This window comes from Canis lupus, chromosome 10, assembly GCF_011100685.1.
Source record: "Canis lupus familiaris isolate Mischka breed German Shepherd chromosome 10, alternate assembly UU_Cfam_GSD_1.0, whole genome shotgun sequence".
Taxonomy (NCBI): Eukaryota; Metazoa; Chordata; class Mammalia; order Carnivora; family Canidae; genus Canis; species Canis lupus.
This window is the reverse complement of record NC_049231.1, coordinates 11,251,155-11,273,540: the sequence shown is the minus strand read 5'-3', so window position 1 is coordinate 11,273,540 and position 22,386 is coordinate 11,251,155. Positions and strand designations below refer to the sequence as shown.

Here is a 22,386-nt window from a genome sequence, read left to right as displayed (position 1 = left end):
TTTAAAGAAGATATATAGGGATTCCCGGGTGGCTCAGCGGTTTAGCACCTGCCTTTGGCCCAGGGCATGATCCTGGAGACCCGGGATCGAGTCCTGCGTCAGGCTCCCTGCAGGGAGCCTGCTTCTCCCTCCTCCCGTGTCTCTGCCTCTCTCTCTCTCTGTGTCTCTCATGAATAAATAAATAAGATCTTTTTTAAAAAATAAAAATAAAGAAGATATCTATCTATATATATATATAATGGAATATTACTCAGCCGTAAAAAAAAAAGAATGGGATTTTTGCCATTTGGGACAACATGGATGGACCTAGGGGATACTGTGCTAAGTGAAGTAAGTCAGATAGGGAAAAAAAGTACCACGTAATTTCACGTATATGTGGAATCTAAAAAACGAACAAAAAAAAAATCCCCAGATTCATAAATGTGGAGAACAGGTGGTTGCCAGAAGGAAGGGGGTGTGAGGATGGGCAAGGCACGTGAAGGGGATCAAAAGATATAAATTTCCAGTTATAAGATAAGTAAGTCACAGAGATGAAAAATATAACATAGACTATAGTCAACAACCTTGTACGGTGACACTTACTGTGGTGAGCATCGTTTAATACACAGAATCGCTTCCTGGGTTTTAAAGTCTAAGAGATAGAGCAAGTCCTCCGTTCCTGCCCCCTTTCCCCCTCAATTGGTATGCGTTCAGCTACAGGTAGCAACTAAAAGCGGCTCAAACTAATAAGAGTTTACTTTTCATCTAGAACAAGAAGTCTGGAAACAAGCACCTGATGGTCAGTGAGCCACTCCATGATTCTCTAAGAACTCGAGTCCAAAGGAAGTTAGTCTTCCTGCTAAACTCCAGGCAGAGAAAGACCTGAAGAGTCTGATCACTCCCGTAGTAAAGTCCCAGTTTTGGAGACTCCAGGTCTTAACAGAGTAAGTGATTTTCAGCCTCCCACCTCCTGGTTAAGACCACTCTCCAGGGATCCCTGGGTGGCGCAGCGGTTTGGCGCCTGCCTTTGGCCCAGGGCACGATCCTGGAGACCCGGGATCTAATCCCACGTCGGGCTCCCGGTGCATGGAGCCTGCTTCTCCCTCTGCCTGTGTCTCTGCCTCTCTCTCTCTCTCTCTCTCTCTGTGACTATCATAAATAAATAAAAATTAAAAAAAAAAAGACCACTCTCCTGCACCAAATCACCAACACTAATTTTAAATTAAGAGAAGGAAAATTGAGAAAATAGGAAACTGACTTTGGGGGGTGTAAGAACAAACAGGAAAAGGGAAATGAAAACATTTGGTTGATACAGATCATCTGACTGTAAAAGAAAACAATAATTTGGGGCACTTGGGTGGCTCAGTTGGTTAAGTGATTCGATTTTGGCTCAAGTCACAATCTCAGGGTCAGGAAATCAAGCCCTGCATTCGGGCTCCACACTGGGCATGGAGCCTGCTTAAGATTTTCTCTCTCTCCCTCTGCCTTTCCCCAAATGTGCTCTCTTTGGGAAAAAAAAATAATTTTTATGGTTAATAAAAATTCAAAATTTAGAAATGCATATGAACCTTAAAGCTCCTCTAAAAAAATAAGGTCCTGGAACGCCTGGGTGTCTCAGTGGTTGAGCATCTGCCTTTGGCTTAGGTCATGATCCCAGGGTCCTGGGATCAAGTCCCACATCGGGCTCCCCGCATGGAGTCTGCTTCTCCCTCTGCCTGTAGCTCTGCCTCTCTGTGTCTCTCATGAATAAATAAATAAAATCTTAAATTAAGTAAAATAAAATAAAATCCTTAAAAAAAAAAAAAAAAGGACATGTAATCCTGGCTGGCTGGTTAACTAAATAAACTGGCTTGTTCTTGTGGCATACTTAGTATTTATGAGATTTTTAATTAAATAGAAAAATGTGAATTATCATGGTTTGGGTGATGTGCTGTTTTCCAAATTAAAAACAGCATATCAAAAAATATCCCTCAAATAGCCATAAATAATTTGATGAATTGGCAATAATTTACCTCCCAATGACTTCATTTGAAGCGCGAAGCAACTTTGATAAATCAAATGAACTCATATGTCCTCTCACATAACAAATATGAAAATAAATTACATTTAATGTTTTGCGTATACTTTCTAAAAACAATTGATCGGTAAAAAAAAAATGTACACGAACAATAGTAGTTCTTATAAGGGACAAACTCATTTAATCCAATCCGATCGCAACCTAAACAAATGAGAATTTATCATTTCAATCTGAAAAAGCAGGATGAGGGGATTTGGGAGATGAAGAGTCCCTTGGAATCATGCGGAGGGCAGCCCGGGGGCCTCAGCGGTTTAGCACCTGCCTTCAGCCCAGGGCGTGATCCTGGAGTCATGGGATCGAGTCCCATGTTGGGCCTCCCTGCATGGAGCCTGCTTCTCCCTCTGCCTGTGTCTCTGCCTCTCTCTCTCTGTGTTTCTAATGAATAAATAAAATCTTAAAAAAAAAAAAAAAAAGAAAAAAAAGGAAATCATGCGGAGCTAAGCCCTCATGTTGTAGAGGAAGAAACTGAGAACCAAGTCCAGCCCCCGGCCCAGAGCAGGAGCCACCTGCGCCCCTGCGAGCGCGGCCTGGAGCCCGAGCCACAGGCCCCGGCTGACCCGCTCCAGCCCGCCTGGCTCCCAGGCCGCCTCCCGCAGTCCCGGACCCAAGCCCGGGAGCTCTTCATCCCTCACTGGCCCTGCAAACTTTATTTTTTTTTTCTCCCTAAAGAATGCTGGCGGTTGTCAAAAGGAACTGCTGATCTTATCAACAGCAACCGTATCTCAAAATTACCTGCAGGAGCCAGAACTGGAAGCCCTTCCAGGGCGAAGGACCTCCCAGCTCCGGGAAGCGCTGTGCCCCCCGCAGGCCCGCGGTTCCACTTCCCTAACAAGCCCCACTGTGCTAAGTTAGGGTCGCACTGCGGCCCCCGGGGCCCCGGGTCAGCCAGCGTGGATCCTGCAGGCTGCCACAGCGACAGGACCGACCCGGCCGAGGATGCCGGCCACCTCCTCGCCCACCGACCACTCGGCCCAAACCGCCTTGCTAATGCCCACGCTCAAGGAGGGTTGTCGGGCCGCCGGGGGCCGGTGGTTGGCGCCTGCCTCTGGCCCAGGGAGTGACCCCGGGGTCTCGGGGTCGGGTCCCACGTCGGGCTCCCCGCCTGGAGCCTGCTGCTCCCTCTGCCTGGGTCTCTGCCCCAATCTCTCTCTGGGTCTCTCATGAATAAATAAGATCTTTTTTAAAAGAAAGAGGGAATTGTCCGTAAAGCCGGGGCTGCTTTGCGTGCACGTCCACCTCAGCCTCTCCCGGGGAGTCCCAGCTGTCCACCCGCCCCCCCATTTTACCACCGCGGCCTCCCCCGGTGTGTGCGGGCTCCTCAAGGCCCGGCTGGAAGGTCTTAATACAGGCCCAGCGGTCGGAGTTCCCCTCCCCACGGGCCCACTCGCGAACCCCCTTCCCACGGAATCACGGCCTGACTTCCACACCTGCGCCTACCTGGTTACCTGATTAGCAGTTTTCACTGGGGTCTCGGAGGCGCCTCTCCTCCCCGCCTCCTGCCCGGGCCCCATCTCGTCCCTGCTTATCATCTCGCAAGATGGCATCACTCGCTCTCAGCGACGCCCACCAGTGGGATCCCCGACCCCCCATGTCAGATCCATCTGCAGCCGCCGTGGGGGGGCCACCAGATCTGCCCCTCGCTGCCACCTCCCCACCAAGCGGCACATCCCGGTCCGCTGTCTCCCAGCTGGCTTCTAGGAGGTCTCCTGGTCTCGGGGTCTCCCTCATCAGTTTCGAAACAAAGGGGTTGTGTGACAACACCCAGAACACACTCCCTCTTGCCCAGACGAGATTCCCGCCACGGCCTGCAAGGTGTTCCACGGCCCCAGGCCAGCCTTCCTCTCTGGGCTCAGGTCGGCGTATCTCCCCTCCCCGAAGCAGCCTCTCTACTCCATCCTGTTCGCAGTTCGACTCATCACAGTTCCTCCAACCGCTGGGCCTTTGCACGTGCTATTCCTTCTAACCAGAACATGATCCCCTTCCTTCACTTGTCGAATGTCCCTAGATCCATCAGAGCTCAGCTTGGTCATCTTTTCTTTATGGACACCTTCACTAACAACCAATCCTGGGCCAGATTCTTGGTGCAGGCTCTGGAGAACTGTTTTTAGCATTTATCTGAATTTGTCATCATAAACTCACTTTGTTTTTATTTAATTAATGTCTATCTTTTCTGCTAGCTGGATGCTTAAGATCATAAGGAATACAGTAGTTTGGGCTCAAAAGGACCATCTTCGCACTGTGCCTACTGGAGTACCTGGCATAATAAACTGTTCAATAATCTTTCGCAGACTGAATGAAATTATCATTGTATGCCTGAGCTCAGGAAGGAATGGAAGAGATCGGGAACAGGAATGCAAGTCAGCTATCTAATAAATCTGGTCTCCGTTCTCTGGCCATTCTGTACATCCATTCACCCAACAGCTGTTTACTGATGGAGTCCATGTGGAATGCCTGATTAATGCTGTCGCTTTTAAATAAATTAAAAATACGGAAGATTAAGACCTAAAAAATGGCAAGGTTTAAAAAGCATTTACAAAAATGTAACAGGAGAAAGCTTGCTTTATTTCAGAGGCAGATTTCTGCTTTGTGTTACTTGTTTTTAAGATTTTTTTTTTTTAAGATTTTATTTATCTTAGAGAGAGACAGAGGTGAGCACAATTGGAGGCGGGGCAGAGGGCGAGAATCCCAAGCAGACTCCTTGCTGAGCACAGAGCAGGATGCAGGGCTCAGTTCCTAATCTCAAGCAGGCTCCATGCCCAGTGTGGAGCCTGATGTAGGGCTCGATCTCACAGCCCTGGGCTGAAATCGAGAGTTGGACACTTAACGGACTGAGCCACCTAGGTGCCCCATTTTATCTTTTTAAAGATTTTATTTTTTTAAGTAATCTCTACACCCAACATGGGGCTCGGACCCACAACCCAAAGATCAAGAGTCACATGCTTGGGCAACTGAGCCAGCCAGGTGCCCCTGTGCCACTTTAAAATAACATGAGAATTTTGTTTTATTAGATTCTGCCTTTTTGGGAGCTGGACAGGCCAGCATTACCGCTGCAAATACACACAGATGCTATCCTTTCACTGGTTCTAAGAAGCTCGGACACACAACATGAAAGTTAAAATATCAGGTTCTCTTTATTTGTAACAGGTAAAAACTGAAGTTCGGCCATTTAACATAGAATTAAGAACAGATACGGTTACGTCTGTAACAAGAGGACGGTGGGTGTTCATCCCCAGCACTGTGTTTCTGGCTTGTTTCTGTGGTTGGGCCTGGTCATTTCCCCAGGAATTGCCTTTCAATGGGAAGATCATCTTCAGGGCAAAAAAAGTTTATCAGACTCTAGTTCCAGTAGTAGAGATTGCATTCACTTATTTATACACATCCACTTGCCCTATCTTGCTCCAACCTTCTTACTGTGGTCCTATTGGCATCCGTCATTTATTATACCTCCCGAGTATTTACAGTTAAGAATTTCCACATGGCACAAATCAACTCAGCGGTCCGCGTACAGAAGTCACACAATCCTTAATGCACGGAAATACTTTTCTCCAGCTTTGGGGGAATAATTGTATGTTCATTTAAACACACACGGCGAACCTTTGTTAGACAAACATAATGCCTGAGGCCCATGTGGCAAGACAGATTGCTTCATAATTCTTAGCACAGTAAGATGTATCTTTAGAAACTGAGACAAACCAAAGAATATTTAAAAACAAAAAACAGAAAATCACACATGCGAGTCGCACGACAATTGACCAATACATTGAAATTTTGTCAGAACGGCTCTTCAGTGAGGTTTCTCATTTCAAACAGGCCGGGGGGGGGGGGGGGGATCCTAAAAGGTATGTTTTTTTAATCCATGTGGCTGTCCTCTTGAGTTGTTTTTTCACTTAGAGTTTATAAGTAATACTTTTAAAAGAATTATTACAAGAGAGATCATCTGTCTCTGTCAATTTATTGTGAGAAGTTATCAACAGCAGCTTTCAGTGCTCCACCGTCGGGAGCACTGAGAAGGCTGGAAGGCAGAGACACACTTTGCAAGGAAATGTGCTCCCTCACCTAATTTTTAAAAGTCATCCCTTTAAAAACTAATGGAATGGGATAAATATTGACTATTTTTCTACTGCTCTTTAAAACCTTTTTTCTGATTTTCACTAAGTTTCTGCTTACTGTTTGGATAGTATTTGCCCTGATGTGCTGCACGAAAATTTCCCTCGGCCCACTTAGAAAGCTCAGATGGTTCACTACAAATCCCTGAATGCCAAAGAGCACTCCACAGATACCTCCAATGAGGGAGGTAGGGGGTGACAGCAGAGAGGTGCTGCTAAGAAATCACCAACAGGAAATGCTCAAAAAGCCGGAGAAGGGGACAAGACACCTGCTCTACTCCATTCACAGCCTTCTCTGTGTTCTTTTTAAATCAGATTTTATTATTTATTAAAGATTTTATTTATTCATGAGAGACACAGAGAGAGAGAGGCAGAGACACAGGCAGAGGGAGAAGCAGGCTCCATGCAGGGAGCCTGACGTGGGACTCGATCCTGGGTCTCCAGGATCAGGCCCTGGGCCGAAGGCAGGCGCTAAACTGCTAAGCCACCTGGGCTGCCTAGCCTTCTCTTTGAAACATGGAGCAATTTTTGTTTTTTTAATGTCGTATCCAGTTTCTAGAGGTCCCTGAGAGCTCAGAAACATGAGTGTACCTATAACAACTGTAGTCTTCTGGAGAACGTGTAACTTCTAGTATCAATTTTCTACTGGAAATATGGTGCTTTAAAAAAAAAAAAAAGAAATATGGTGCTTTTAGAATTGGATTTGGTCTTCCGGGCTTTTTTCCTACACCCTGCTTTCCATAAATGACATTTCATTTCTGTAAGTGCAAGAAGCAAGAAGTTATACTAAACCAGCTAAAACAGAAATGCCAGATTTAAATTCTGGCTTGAACGCTTTGGCTGAAATAACAAAAGAGCTCACCCTGGGGGCCACCTACCAGCAAGGCAAGGAGTCCTCCCTGGCCTTCCTTAGCGGGGTATGAACACTTACAAACCACGACATATTTTGGAGGATGGTGATCTGGAGTCCTTTGTCACTTACAGAACTTTAATTTCATGTATTTCATTTGGTCATAACCAAACCATCCTCTAGGCTTCACATAATCCATCTTTGCAAAGAAGCACGAGCCACTGTTTGAGAGGGACTCTAAATGAGAAAGTCATGTTCGCGGATAGTTTCCTTTGTGTTACTCCTTGCACACCATCATCCAACGAATTCTATGATATGACTTCTTCTTCCTTCTTTGAAAGTAACTTGCACACTTAACGCTTTTCTTCTTCTTGGGGGTGGCTTTCTCTTCTCCACCAAAACCCAACTAAGGACGCTGTACCAATTTACTCTTACTTCCTTCCTGTTCACTGAGTTTAAAATGGGTATAGGCGAGGATGCCAAATAACGTGCACAAGATGCCAAGACCCTGATTAACTGACAGTGGATCTTTAAATAAAACATATCCTCCAAACAAAGTGATGCAGAACTTGAAGTGTCCAAACATGTTATAGCTGAGGTTTTTGGCTAAGGATCCAAAAAAAAGAGAAAAAAACAAAACAAAACCAAACCCAACAAGCTAGACTGTGAGGTCCACACACTCCCACACATGGAGAAGGGAAGCAAGCCAGATGTCATACTCTCGCACACGCACGAGGCCTTCCCGAGGCTTCCAGGACTGCGGGAAGCACACACCCAATCTGCCCCCGCCCCTCCCCCATGGAGGAAAGAAGAACCTCAGTCCGGCTGGATCCTCGTTTTCTCAGTGGGAGGGACAGGAAACCGCCTCAACTACCTTCTGTCTCCGCCCCCCGCCCCCCAAGAAGAGCTAAGCGGGGCGGGGGGGGGGGGGGGGGCTATGCTCCAGGGCTGGACGAAGATGCTCTGCGGCGATTAACCACCTGCCCTCCCGGGCTACCTCCAGTACAGTCCCTTGGCAGCAGGGCCGCGCGGCACCCACCAACCGCGGGCTCCAGGCAAGCGCCCCAGGGCGCCCCCCGCCCCCCAGGACACCCCTCCAACCGCCCAGGGCGTGCCCCTCGCCCTCTAGGGCGCCCCCTGGCCCCCAGGGAGCCCCCCAACCGCCCAGGGCATGCCCCTCGCCTCCCAGGGTGCCTCCACCCCCCAGGGCACCCCCCCCACCCCCAGGGCATCCCCGGGGCACGCCCCCCGCCCCCCAGGGTGCCTCTACCCCCCAGGAGACCCCCCGCCCCCAGGGCACCCCCCGTGGCACGCCCCCCGCCCCCCAGGGCGCCTCCGCTTGGGAGGGCGACGGGGAAGGGGCGAGCGAGGCCGAGCACCCACGAGCACCCACGACACGCCCGGCTGCGCCCCCTTCCCTCCACCGTGGCCCGCGCAGCCCCCCCGCCCCCCAGCTCCGCCGCGTCCCGCCCCCAGGCCCCGGGCCCCGCAGCCGCCGCGCACCGCGCACAGCTGAACGCCCGGCGCTCCTTCAGGGGCTCTTCCCATACTTGACGTAGGTGGGCTTTTTTCCAAATAAATTATGACGTCACTGCTTTCCCGGGGTCCGATGGGCGCCCGGCCCCTCCTCCGGTGACGTTGACTGGAAACGGCTCCGGCTCCAGGTGTCCGCGGCCCCGCCACGCGCCGACCCGCCCACCCGCACCTGGACGCCCACCTGCGCCTCGACGCCGCGGGGACGCGGCTGCCGGGCCGCCAGGAGGGCAGGGAACGGGGCCGTGACCACGGGGACGGGCGCCCCCCGGAGACCACGGGGACGCGACCCCCGAGGACCCGGCCCCGGGGCGCCCGCCCGCGCTCGCGGCGCCCTTCCCGTAGCTCACGGTCCCTGGAAGAGGCTCATCCTCGAGGGAAGGGAAATTCGAGGCAAAAAGCAAAAACCCCACAGTATATTATATAGAACCCAAAAGGAGCAGCGCATACCCGGTATTCCCAGCTCCCCTGGCTCCTCTCTCCGCCCCCCCGGCCTGCCAGCCGCAGTCCCCCGGCGCCCCCGCCCTCCTCCCGGGCCTGCTCACCCCACCCCGGGGACCCCGGCTGTCTCTGGAACCCCCGCCAACCTCCTCCGGGACGTCCCGCCGCCGGGGCCACCTCCCCGGCCCTGCACCCGGGAGCCACCCCGTTTCCTCTCCCTTCCCTACGGCCCACGAGCCAGCGCTGCCCGCAAGGCCCGAGGGCGCGCCCGGACCCCGACGGCGCCTCGCGGTACCCAGGCCATGCTCTCCCGGGGGTGCCTTCTTCTCCCCCCTCTTCTGGGGCAGGGGTCTCTGCCAGGGTGACTGTGCCACCAACAAGGTCCAATACCTTCCCTGCTGTCCTGATCCGGAGAAGGGGCTCCTGGGGCCGCGGGGATGCTCTGAGCATCCTCTGGGGTGCGGGCAGGCCTCTGCCCAGGGGGCCGCCCAGCCCGCGAGGTCCACAGCGCTGAGGCTGAAGGACGCTGCCTCCGCCCGTTCTCAACCCTGCGGCCCGGACTGACCCCAGTGCCACACAGGTGACATCACCTTGTTTCCCGCTGCAGGCACGGGCCCCCCATCTCACCCAGAGGAATGGCCGGAGGTAGGGGGGAGCCTGGCCGGCCAGTGCCCCAACCGCTCAGAACCCCACGATCTCCACCCTGCACTCGTCCTGCTGCAGCACAAGCCTCCCTTGTTCCTCGGGGCCTCACCACTGTGCCTCCTGCCAGGACCGCCCTTTGTGCCAACCTGCAGGGGGGCAGCTTCATTTCCTCCAGGTCCTCACTCAGAAGCCCCCTTGCTGTGGATGCCCTCCTGGTCACCCCCTCTCAAGTTTCCACTCAGTCCCTGACATTTCCTATCCGCTTTCCTGCTTCGCTTTTTCTCCTCGGCGCTCCACGCTACCTAACACTGCATATTTTAACTTTTTTCTTGTTTCTAGTCTCTCACCAGCACTGCAACTTGCTGAGACCTGTGGGAGCAAGGGTTTTTGCCTGTGGTTCCCCAGTGTATCTCCAGCGCCCCGCGTACATTGGAGAGTCCTCACGTAAATACCTGTTAAGTCCATGCATGGCTTATAGTGGGTGTTCAATATTTGTTGAGTGAATGAATGTTCTTAATCAGGGCACGTCACTGGATGCCTTGATTCCGCAGCATGGTACACAAGCTCTGAGACTACCGCCTGGGTTCAAATCTGGACGCTACACGGCTCTGCCATGTGACCGAAGTGCTTTACTTAACCTCTCTGCACCTCCACTAACTCCTCTGTAAAACAAAATGATAGAATTTACCTCACGGAGCTGCTCTGAGGGTTTGATGCCCTAACACACCTTAGGTGTTTGCTTCCAACAGTGCCTGGTGCAAAATAAACGTTTATTAAGTGTTGGTTTGTTAAAAAAATAAATATTATAATTGTTGTTGGTACTTGTTGATAGTTGGCAAATATGCTGCTTTTTTACGGTGGCTGACATCTCGGAGTTCACTCATTTAAGTAAATCAGCACACTCGGATATAACGTTGCTAAATCACCTCTCTGATTTGGGGAAATCCTTCTCTGCCTTTGCTTAAGAGTGGAGGCAGAGCGAAACAAGAAGAGAAACAGAATAACAAGCAAAAATGTAAAAAATGATTCAGACCTTTAAGGCCTGATTTCATTTCTTGATTAGAAGTAATACTGAGAAAAACAGGCACGGCCATACCCAAATAAGTACAAAAACATTATCTGAAAGTCAGATTTGAAAGTCTGAAATTGTCTTCTGTTTTCGGACTAGCTGTACCTCTCCTGTATCACCATGGAGACTGAGAAGCATCCGCTCCATTATCCACTCAACAAGTATCTATTTAACTCCACTGTGTGCCAGGATCGGTGTTCCGTGTTGATTTCGACAAGGGAAAAGATCGCTTACTGCATACGAGACTAAAAAGCATTCATGAGACAGAAAACGAACCCATTTCCCTGGCTCACGTTTAACTTTCCATAGAGTCGAGTGTGGGAAGATAGAGGAAAAGACTGAAGATCAGCCAACGTACTCCATTTAGGCCACAAAATTAGGTAAGTGCAAGACTCCCAGAAGGAAATGCATGTGACAGAGTTTGGGAAGATACAAAAGACTGCATTTGTGAGTTACTAGGAAAAGGATACGTGACTGGTGACGTGTTCCCAATGATCCAATAAATTGATAAGTTCACCATGAAAGCTATCACTCCAGAGAGCAGCACCATAAGCTACGAACAAACCCAAAGAATCATTAATGTGAAGCAGTTGCGATCAGTATGGTCATCAAGTAAAAATACATTTCCTTAGGCATTCCTAAAAACTTAAATAACAACGCTTAAGAACAAGAGTTTCAAAGTTTCAATTTGGGGGACAGCAGGAATTGAGGGTAAAAGAACAATGAATAGTATTCAGGAATGTCATTTTGTCTACAAAATGCAATGGAATATTCTCCAATAATATCCTGGTATCAGAGACTGTGAATTTTCAGGTTCATTTTTCTTATCTATCTGAAGAAAAATTATTTTGTGATAATTTTCTAATTATAAAAGTAATGCATAGTCCATAAAGACAGATCAGAAAATAAAGGTAATAAGCAAAAAGAATATAAGGACTCTTTAAAATCCTAATCACCCATCGCCGTTAATACCGTTGCACAATTCCTTCCAGATGTTTTTCTATGAATTGCTCATATTTATTCTTACTTAAATTACATCATTGGGCATAAAGCTAGGCCACACCTTTGGAGGAACAGAGTGGAATCTTGTCCTCAAAGAGCTTCAAAACCACTTGAGGACATACTAAAAATCATGATAACCACAGCTTGCACGTACATAGTATTTATTACATGCCAAGAACTGTCTGAAATGTTTTATGTACATTAACTTATTTAATTCCTCACAAACACCCATGAGGTAGTAAAATAGTATCTTTTTTTTTTTTTTTTTTTTTAACAGATGAGCAGAGACAAAAAGCAATTTGCCTTAGATCACACAGCTGTAAGGGGTACGGCTGAGATTTAAGCACAGGGTAGCCTAATTCTAGAGTCCCTGATCATAACCCACTCTGATAGAGTACCTCTTAACCACGTGAGCCAGAGTGAGGTCAGGAATTGCATACAAGTCTTGAGCACTGCCTTGAGAACAGGCAAGCACACAACAGGTTTTTTTTTTTTTATCAATCTCTAGGCAGGAAGTGTTATTTGGGGCTCGGGTTAGGGAATGTTTGGATCTTCGATGTATGCACAGGTTAGAGAGAGAAGGAGGAGTGGGGTTGTCAGGAAAGGAAACAGTAGGAGCCTAACCATGGAGGCAGGAAAGCACATGGCGTGTGCATGGGTCACGGGAGAAACCGACTTGGCTGAGGATGGAGGACAAAGTGGCTGGTCCACTGCAAGCGCACTCTGTAAAAACCTTCCCTGCTGTTTTACTTAAAAATTTATAAAGTCATTTCCTACTTCTAAGTAAGAGAATTTAGATAAAATATCAGTTATGATTTGAATTATTAAGAAATTTAAATTACTGGGGGCACCTGGGTGGCTCAGTCAGCGAAGTGGGGGTCTGCTGCTCCCTCTCCCTCTGCCCCTCCCTCTGCTCACTCACTCTCTCTCTCAAATAAATATTTTTCTTTAAAAAGAAAAAAATTTGGGATCCCTGGGTGGCGCAGCGGTTTGGCGCCTGCCTTTGGCTCAGGGCACGATCCTGGAGACCCGGGATCGAATCCCACATCGGGCTCCCGGTGCATGGAGCCTGCTTCTCCCTCTGCCTATGTCTCTGCCTCTCTCTGTGACTATCATAAATAAATAAAAAAAATTAAAAAAAAAAGAAATACATTAGTCTTTAAAAAAATAAGAAAAAGAAAAAATTAAATTCTAAAGAATTAAAGAAAATGTATCACATTTGAAGATTCTGTCTGGAAGGTTTTATCACAGCTTTTAGATTATCGAAGTCAGAGGAGGGCTAAAGGAGCTGATTTGTGTCCCACTTAGGTAAAAACAGTAATACCTTGTTTGTTTTACAACAGTGAGGTCCTTTATATTTTCAACTAACATACCTTTGTTCATTAAAGACGTAAAAAACTAGGGGCACCTGGGGGGCTCAGCAGCTGAGCAGCTGCCTTCAGCTCAGGGTGTGATCCTGGGGTCCTCGGATCGGGTCCCACAGCGGGTTCCCTGCAGGGAGCCCGCTTCTCCCTCTGCCTGTGTCTCTGCCTCTCTCTGTGTCTCTCATGGATAAATAAAACCTCTTAAAAAAGACTTAAAAAACTGATTTCTACAAATATACCATTGTTAATTTTATTGAATTGTTAGAATGCTACTCGCGTACTTCTTGACGACTCGGCACTGAAACCCAATTACATGCTCTACTTTGAGGCATGATGCCCTCTAGGGACATTAAGGAACAAAGGTGACTTTTTCTTATTCACTGGCCTCAGACTGCAATGTTCTTAGTTCCTCTGAATTTTTGGGGGGGCCTTCCTGGTGCTTTTCTCTTTTTTGAATTTATCGCATAAAGCTCTCTCCTAGTGTAAAGCATCTAATAAGCTAAAGCGTTTGAAGACTGAGTAAACAAGACAGCTAGAACTTTTGTAACATTAAGAGGAAATATTATGAGAGTCAGTCAAGTGGTTTCTACTGTGGAAAAAAAGTTATATACCCCAGTAGCTGAATCTGAAGCGGCCAGCATTTGGCTCAGAGGCGGCACCACAGAGAACTTCAGAATCTAGGGGTTTTAGAGGCAGCAGGCCTGGACTCGTGCTCTGGCTCTGCTCCCTGGCTCTGGGGTCTTAATTCTGTCCCTCAGTCTCCTCCTCCTGGATCCTATTAAATATAAAGATAATAATGGTATCCACCTAATAAAGTCGTTATGAGGATTAAATTAAAGTCAACACTGGCAAAGTGTTGGAGTCGTTCTTGGAATGGAGTAAGAATTATGTAAGTCTGAAAAACTGACACCACCAAGAAACAGGCCTCTTCTATGGACTGTGTTCCAAAGGCTAAAGTTGTGGGAAGCAGAAATTCCTTCCCTAAGTAGGCAGATTATACTTTGTAACTTAAAAAGTCCCCAAAGTACACTTCCCTTTGATCTGGCAATTCTATGCTCAGGACTCCATTCGAAAGGAAAGAAAAGTACAGCTCCGGAGGGCATCCGCATTAGGATGTTTACTGCAACACTGTTCACAGGGGTCGAGAACCAGATCTATTACACGGACACCGAACAGAAGGTGTCGGTGAGATTTTCATGAGATTTTTTTTTCATGAGATTTTAAGCGAGAAAAGCAAGATGCAGAAAATTATGTATGCTCTGATCCCACTTTTGTCGAAGAAACAAATGTTTAATTTACATATATACACGTGTATGTGCGTGCATGGTTCATGTGGATACGGATAGCACGGAGAAAAAAAAAAAAACACAAGAACACACACTAGAATGACTTACCTCCAGGGGCAGAGACAGGGGAATGAAATGTTGAATGTGTGTGTGGGGGGGCGGGGGACCCGTGATGAAAACAGTATATATATGATTCCACGTATATAAAATCGCGTGCACCACACACACACACACACACACACACGCTGTGCCTCAGTCTCTTCATCTAAAAAACAATCCATAGCTTGCCTCCCTTAAAGGGTAATTATGAAGATTAAATGTGAGACTGGATCTGAGATCGTGCTCTGAAAACTAAAAATTGCACCAAGAGTGGAGGGATGATTCTCTTTTTATTTTTCTAAAGATAATTTTTTTAAGACGCTTATTTATTTATTTATTTGAGAGAGAGAGAGAAAGAGAGACAGAGCACAAGCAGGAGGAGGGGCAGGCTCCTCGCTGAGCAGGGAGCCCGACACCGGGCCCGATCCCAGGACCCTGGGATCATGACCTGAGCCCAAGGCCGACGCTTCACCCACGGAGCCTCCCTGGGGGACCCCGACTCTCTTGTTTCTTAGACCGCAAAGCAACGAGGACTTACCAAGGCAGAAGCTGACCAGGGCCCAAATATCCCTCCTTCTCCCAACAACGGCTCAAAGAAGGGCACGACGACCAGCAGCATGGCGGAGGACATGGGGGCCTGGTAGTACAGCAGCTGCATCGAGTTCACTTGCAATTCATGCTGTTTGGCTCCTACCCACTGAAAACAAGGAAACAAGACAAGTTAGGTAGGAAAAAAAAAATTGCATCAGGGGTAAACAAAAGATATGACCCTAGTCACAAGGGTGGGAATGTGGGGCAGGGTTGGCAGAAGAGGACAGGCCTAATTATTCTACAAGACTCTAGAGATCAATTTTTTAAAAAAGATCAATAATATATATGAATGTCCTTTAAGCACCTTGGATGAAAGGAGCTTTATAAACTCAATGTATGACCATCTATTTTCCTCTCAGTTATAAAGAAAGAGAAAACCACCACCACCTCTGCTCCTTGCTGACCGTAGGAAATGGGGCCAGTCAGTGCATTCACACCTGGGCCCACAGGTACCTGGGATCTCGGGCAAAGGGGATGGGGATGGGAATTTAGGTGGTGAGCAGGAGCAGAGATGCGGGCCAGATTTCATTTCTTTCTAAAACTGCCCCCCCTCCAAAAAACAGAAGGTACAGGGTGGGCAGGGCCGACTAAGTGGGGGGGGAGCCTCAGCTATCCCAGGAGGCTGCCCACGGCGGCCAGACCAGCGTGAGGCCTTTCATTCACCTTGGAAAACCCGATGGATGGCAGAGGCATTTTCTTCTTCATGAGTCATTTTTCCGTGGATAATCCTCCCCCAACACACTCGAAGAAATCTGATAACCACAAATCATTCAGAGGGCGCCTGGGTAGCTCAGCCTGTTAAGCACCCAACCCTTGATCTCGGCTCAGGTCAGGATCTCCGGGTGGTGGGATCGAGCCCAGGTCCAGCGCTCCCCACCCCCCAGCCTGCTTGCCCCCTCCTCGTCTCACCCCCCTCCCATCCCGCCCCGCTCATGCTCTTTCTCTCTCTAAAATAAACAAATAAAATCTTTTTTAAAAATTAAAAAAAAGGCGGACACCTGGGTGGCTCAGCGATTGGGCGCCTGCCTTGGAGGGTGTGACCCCATGGCACGGATCGAGTCCCACATCGGGCTCCCTGCATGGAGCCTGCTTCTCCCTCTGCCTGGGTCTCTGCCTCTCTCTCTCCGTCTCTCATTTATAAATAAATAAAATCTTTTTTTAAAAAATCAATTAAAAACTTAAAAAGACTATTCATGAACACCGCCAAACCTCAAGTCCCATCAGTTCTCAACATGTTCTTCAAATTTGACCAGAAAGGTGGCTTTGAAGAGCTGGGCGGGGCAGCTGAGCAGGATGGGGCGGCAGCAGGGCCGGTAACTAGGTGCCCCCGCCACGGACAGGGACGGGGTGGGGGGGCGCCCCAGGCTGCCCCCCCCCCCGCCCCCCCGCAGCTGCGCATCTCCCACGGGGAACCGCCTGGAAGGGGGCTGGTGCGGGAGCAGCGGCTGCCCCCCGGCTCTGCAGGGGCTCGGGCAGGAGGTGCCCCATCACCGACCCTGGCTTACTGTTTCCAAGGTCGACGCCTGGCCTTTTTTTTCTTTTAGCTCCGTGACTGACGTCATGCCCCCCCCCCCCCCCCCCCCCCCCCGCCACCCGGGGCGCCCACCCACCATCTGGGGTGCCCAGCTGATGCCTGGGGCACCCACCTGCCGTCCGGGCACCTTCATCCCAAACTTCTCCAGGGACTGTTCAAACCCGACTCAGTTCTCACTCCCCCAAATTCGCTCCGGCAGTGTTGCTCCCATAACGAGGCACCAGCTCCCCAAAGGACCGGCCCCCCCCAACTTTCCTCCCTCCACGTTTGGCCCATCCCACTAATTCCTTTTCTGAAAGATTTCTGGGCTCTGTTTTTTGTTTTTGTTTTTTTGTTTTTTTATCTATTTGAGAGCGCGCAGGAGCAGGGGGAGCAGGAGCAGTGGGCTCCCTGCTGAGCTAGACCCCAGTACTCCTACCTGAACACACACACACCCCGCCCCAGGCTGCCCGCTCCTGGCCCGACGCCGTCTCCTACCTCAGTGCCTCCCAGGTGCTCCCCCTCCACCCTTCCCCAGGTCTCACTCACCCCTCCCTACACGGGTTCATCTGGGGCCTATCCCGTCCCCAGCCCTCTCCTGGGCCTGCACAATGAGGAGCCCAGTCCTTGGCATGATCAGGACTGCGCCACCAGGTCTCACCCTCTCCAAGCCTCGGCCGCCACGAAGCAACTAGATCTCACCAGATAAATCAAGTTCTCCCCAAACGCCCTGTGCTTTCTCACATCCCTGCACACAGGCCTCTGCTGTATTTCTCCGCACAGCAAATTCCTGTGGGCCCTTCCATTAAAACAGACTTTTCCACAGAGTCTTACCCTCCACCCCCCCTACGGAACCGCCGCTCTCCGGTGTTCCTCAAACCTTCCTCATCCCCTGAGCTATACTGCTTGTGCTCAGCATCTTCGTGTGTTTCTACAAAGCTGGATTGTAACTGGTTTCCATCTTCATATCTTCAAGGCCGAGCACCAAGCGGAAGAAATGTCTGCTGAATGAATGAATGAATGAATGAATGAATAACTGAGTCAACCGACCTTCTACAATTAAACACCTAATACTGGCTCACCCATCTTTTAACTCTTTCTAATGCCCTAGCAGTATGAGAAGTAACTGAGAAATTACACCTGGATACAATGGGAAAATACAACTTTTTAAAAATGAACTTTTGGGGGACTATACCTATTCCTTAACAGTACTTTTATTGTTTACTAATAATAGAAAACTGCCTATCAGTTTGTCCACAATCATTCTTTGGCCAATCCTGCTTCGAATAGGAACCTGAGGGATACAGAATCCTTTGATTCTAATGTATAGCAATTTTGAGACTTGTGGGAACAAAAATGCTCATATTGGCAAGGACCGTGAATACTCTGAAATGAAATTATGTGGAAGGGACACAAGAAATTCTGATGTTCTGATAAAACTTTTTGCTAGTCTTAATCAACATTTAATCCCTACTGGGCCAAACAAAAAAAGTCTGTTTAGCAAAAAAGACAACTAGGAATGTTCACTTACTATATCTAGTAAGAAAATCTAAACCCACTGAAATACACCTAAGTACAACCTTAAAGCACAAAGCTGAGCTTCCTCTGATTACTCTCTGCAGTAATGAAGAGATTTTCTTCAAGAGAATCTCTTGGAGCCAAATGACAGCACTGAGTGGGTGCTCCGACCTTTCATGACACCGGTCTCCTATTTACGCTGCTTCTTGACACTTAAAAATGTACTCAACCCCAGAATGTTTACATAACAATGTTTCTTTTCTTTTTTTTCTTTTTTCTTTTTTTTAGATTTTATTTATCTATTCATGAGAGACACAGAGAGAGGCAGAGACACAGGCAGAGGGAGAAGCAGGCTCCCTGAAGGGGGCCCCATGCAGGACCCCGGGATCATGCCCTGAGCCGAAGGCAGATGCTGAACCACTGAGCCACCCAGCTGTCCCTACATAACAATGTTTCTGAAGTGATCAGTACTAGAGAAAGTTTCAGATGCTAAGGCTGTATTATTAAACTCATAACATTCATAACAAGAAACCCTTAGTTTATAAGCTAGATATTTGTGAAAAAAGGAAAATTGGTTACACATTTTGGCTGACTTCCCAAGCAGGCACACCCAGAATTTCCAGTCCAAGGTTTTCAGTATAGAGAAAATACTGTCTCACTGCACCCTACACCGAGTTATTTTTTCCCACTCTGTAAGAAACAAAAAAACCATACTCGTAGAGATTTTATGGTAATGAGGTAAGTGGATCCATGCACAAATTTTTAATGAGTGCTTGCAATCGGCAAGGCACTGTGCTACTACAGCGCAAGAAGTGAAATACCCATCGCTGTACAATATGTGTAGAGAGAAATCACTGGAAGCTGACACAGAAGTTGTAATAGCAGCGTATTTTCTGAGGCAAAGGTTTATAAATCTGAAATTCTCCTTTGCGCGTTCAAATTTTGGAAATGCACTCGCTCCTTCACAGCCATCTTATAGTTAAAGAGTAAATCATAAATTTAACCAATGATCTCGGGCTCAAGTACAAAGTCTTAGAACTCATTCTGTAAAGATTTCCCAGATAATAATAATATAGCATTACTCCAAACTCAGACTGGGAAGCATGGGCATTTTACACTTACAACAGGTAGGGAGGTATTTGGTGAGCATCACACACCCACGTTTCTCTGTCTCCTTTCTTCTCTGCACCTTGAGTCAGACAATTTACGCAATTACGCTTTCTTCCCAACAGTCTATTGTCTCTATACTGTATTTTCTAAACCTTGGGACACAGCTTCAAAATTTATGAAATCTGCTAAAAAGGCACATAGAGAGAGAGAGAGAGAGAGAAAAAAAAAAAAGAAATTACCAACCACTTGATAAAGGGATGTAACTAAAACACCAAGAGCAGCAAACACCATTCCAAGGAAATTAAACTTCACATCGTAATAAGAATTTAGGATTACACCTAAGGTTATAGGAATCTGTAAAGAAAAAGAGGCAAATGTTGTTCAGATTCAATTCATGAAACATAAATTTAGCATTCCTTTCATATTGTCTTACAAGGTCAATCATAAAAACATCACTGGGAAATATGAACCTCTATAAATGGGGTGTCCCCTCCCCATTTGAAAGACACTGTTAAATCAATCTCCTTAAAGTAAAAATACGTTAATTCTCTATGTTCATGTCTAATTTTATTTAAAATTCTGGGTAAAATACTGAGCCAGGGCATTGCAATTGGCAACAAATGCATAGGCCCTGCAAGCACAGCCTCTTCTAAATAAACCTACAGGCATGAAACGTGTAACAGAAGCATGAAGAACTTACGTGCTGCAAATCTTAACTACTCTTAAGTTCTGGGGTGCTAAAATGATCACCTCCCTTTACTGAAAGGCAGGAGAAGACCCCTACAGTATGTGGCTGCAGATCCCTTCGGAGAAGTGATTTCACGCTGAACCGTCACCGAGGACCCTACAGGAGTGCAATTCCCCCGGGCCAAAGGAGGGCCGGTTTTCGGGTTTTCTGCAGCTCTTCCGAGCCGCTGAACTGCGGAACGCGACGCAGCCTTCTCTTCTTACCGGCGGCACTTAGGGTCTCCGGCAAACCGGAGATGCTAAAGCTCACGCAGGCGCTCCCTCCGGGGCCGAGCCCGACAGGAGGGCCGGGAGGGCGGGTTTCCACCTCGCCCCCCAATAAGTCCCAAGTTAAAACGTGGTCACGGGCGATGACGCCCTTGGGGACCTGGAGACGACGGGCAAGAGCGGGGCGCGGGCCTCGAGGCTGCAAGCTCCCGGGGAGGGGGGCTCCCGGCTGCAAGCTCCCGGGGCGGGGGGGGGGGGGCGGCTCGCGGCTGCAAGCCCCCGGGGAGGCTCCCGGCAGCAACCTTCCGGGCGGTGGGGGGGGGGGGGGCGGCTCGCGGCTGCAAGCCCCCGGGGAGGCCGCCGGGCCGCGCTGGGCCGGCAGGGGGCGCCGTGCGGGGCTGGAGCTACTCACCAGCGTGAGCTGCACTTTGGCAGAGAAGGTTTTGTGGTAGCAGAGGCTCTGGATGACTAGGATGACCGGCGTGGTCATGGCCTTGGCCAGCTGGTACGTGCCTACGGTGTTGTTCTGCAGAGACAGGTTGGTGAAGACCACGAAGCCGCAGAAGCTGAGCGCCAGCAGGACGAGCTTGGAGGGCGGCAGACTTTTGGGGGCGAAGACGTCCAGCTTCTGGCAGACGTACAGGCCCAGCCAGGTGACCACGAAGTGCACCAGCGTCAGGCTCATGTTGGGGAAGCCGTGGTGCACGTAGATCCATTTGTTGAGGAACACGATGCAAATGGACACCAGCAGGTTGAGCAGGAGCCCAGCGGCGATGCGCCCGTGGCCCCGCATGCGGTCCGCAAGCCACGCCATGGCCCCGCCCGCCGCGGCCCTGCAGCCCCGGGTCCGGCCCGCGTCCCGCCGCCGCCGCCGCCGCGACCCCTCCCGCCGCCCCGCGCCGCCCCGCGCCGCCCCGGAGAGTCCGCGCGCCCCGCGCCCCGCGCCCCGGGCGAGCGCAGCCTCGGCGGCACCGGCCCCGCCCCCCAGCGCCCGCGGCGCCGCGGCACGTCAGCGCCCGCCCCTAGCCCGGCCCCCCGGCTCGCCGCCCCCGGGGGGGGGGGGGGGGGACCTGCGCAGGCGCGTGGGCGCGGGGCCTGGGCTCTGCGTGCGCGCCCCGAGCGTCCGTGCGCCGCGGGCCCCGTGCTCGGCCGCCGGCGGCTCCCGGGGCGGGGCGGGCGGGGCGCGGGGTTCTTCCCGGGGCGGGGCGGGGCGGGGCGGATCCTCCCGGGTCCCGGGCGCCTCTGGGGACGGGGCCTGCTCCCGGGTCGGCGGACCTGCTCCGGGTCCGGGGCTCCTCCCGGGTCCGGGCCTCCTCCCGGGTCCGGGGCTCCTCCTGGGTCCGGGCCTGCTCCCGGGTCGGCGGACCTGCTCCGGGTCCGGGCCTCCTCCGGGGTCCGGGCCTCCTCCGGGGTCCGGGCCTCCTCCCGGGTCCGGGGCTCCTCCCGGGTCCGGGCCTGCTCCCGGGTGGGCGGACCTGCTCCGGGGTCCGGGGCTCCTCCGGGGTCCGGGGCTCCTCCGGGGCGCGGGCCGCGGGCCGGGGTGGTTACGTGCGTGCGGAGCAAAGGAGCCCTGGCCGCAGAGGCGGGAAGCGTATTTGCAAAGATTTATTTTGAAAACCTATTTTGGGCAGTGTGATGAACCCTCTATCCCCATGGTTAGTACACTAGTCGGATTTTCTTGGTTTTGAATCCATGTTGGGCCTTTTAATCGCTGAAAAATGCCCTTTAGGGGGCGCCTGGGGAGCTCCGCGGTGGAGCGTCTGCCTCGGGCCCAGGGAGTGACCCTCGGGTCGGGGGATGGAGTCCTGCGTCGGGCTCCCCGCAGGGACCCTGCTTCTCCCTGTGCCTGGGTCTCTACCTCTGTGTTTGTGTGCCTGTCATGAATAAATAAAATCTTTTTTAAAAAAAGATTTTAAAATGCCCATTTAACTGCAATGCCTTAATACACTTGGCTAGAGTTGTATAGAATAATCACATTTTAAATTTATCTGTTGTCCTATCACATTCTGAAAATTGGGTCTTGTCTCTTGATTTGTCTATTTTATTGGCCTTTTTCCAAAGGTTACTTCTAGTGATTGTGATTCAAGTTACTTTCATTTCTTGAATAGAATGTTCAGTCCTTTATTTAAAAATAAAAGGACTTAGGGGTGCGTAAGTGGCTCATTGGGTTGAGCCCAACTCTTGGTGTCAGCTCAGGTCATGATCTCGGTGGCAGGATGGAGTCCCTAGGCTGGGGCTCTGTGCCCAGT

General features: G+C 50.0%; 1 protein-coding gene across 2 annotated transcripts; it reads right to left on the bottom strand.

Annotated features, from left to right (window-relative positions):
• Positions 1 to 5,162: 5,162 nt before the first annotated feature.
• SLC35E3 (solute carrier family 35 member E3) lies at positions 5,163 to 20,994 on the bottom strand. 2 transcript variants are annotated; one of them, XM_038549970.1, is made up of 5 exons: positions 20,550 to 20,994; positions 19,427 to 19,537; positions 14,990 to 15,148; positions 11,171 to 11,253; positions 5,169 to 7,605 (listed from the first exon to the last, which is right to left on the bottom strand). In XM_038549970.1, exons 1-5 carry the CDS (start codon positions 20,949 to 20,951, stop codon positions 7,419 to 7,421), a joined length of 942 nt encoding a protein of 313 aa, XP_038405898.1. In that variant the 5' UTR covers positions 20,952 to 20,994; the 3' UTR covers positions 5,169 to 7,418. The 2 variants fall into 2 exon arrangements, with proteins under 2 accessions (XP_038405899.1, XP_038405898.1); XM_038549971.1 differs by lacking the exon at positions 11,171 to 11,253 and having other exon boundaries at positions 5,163 to 5,364.
• Positions 20,995 to 22,386: the final 1,392 nt, after the last annotated feature.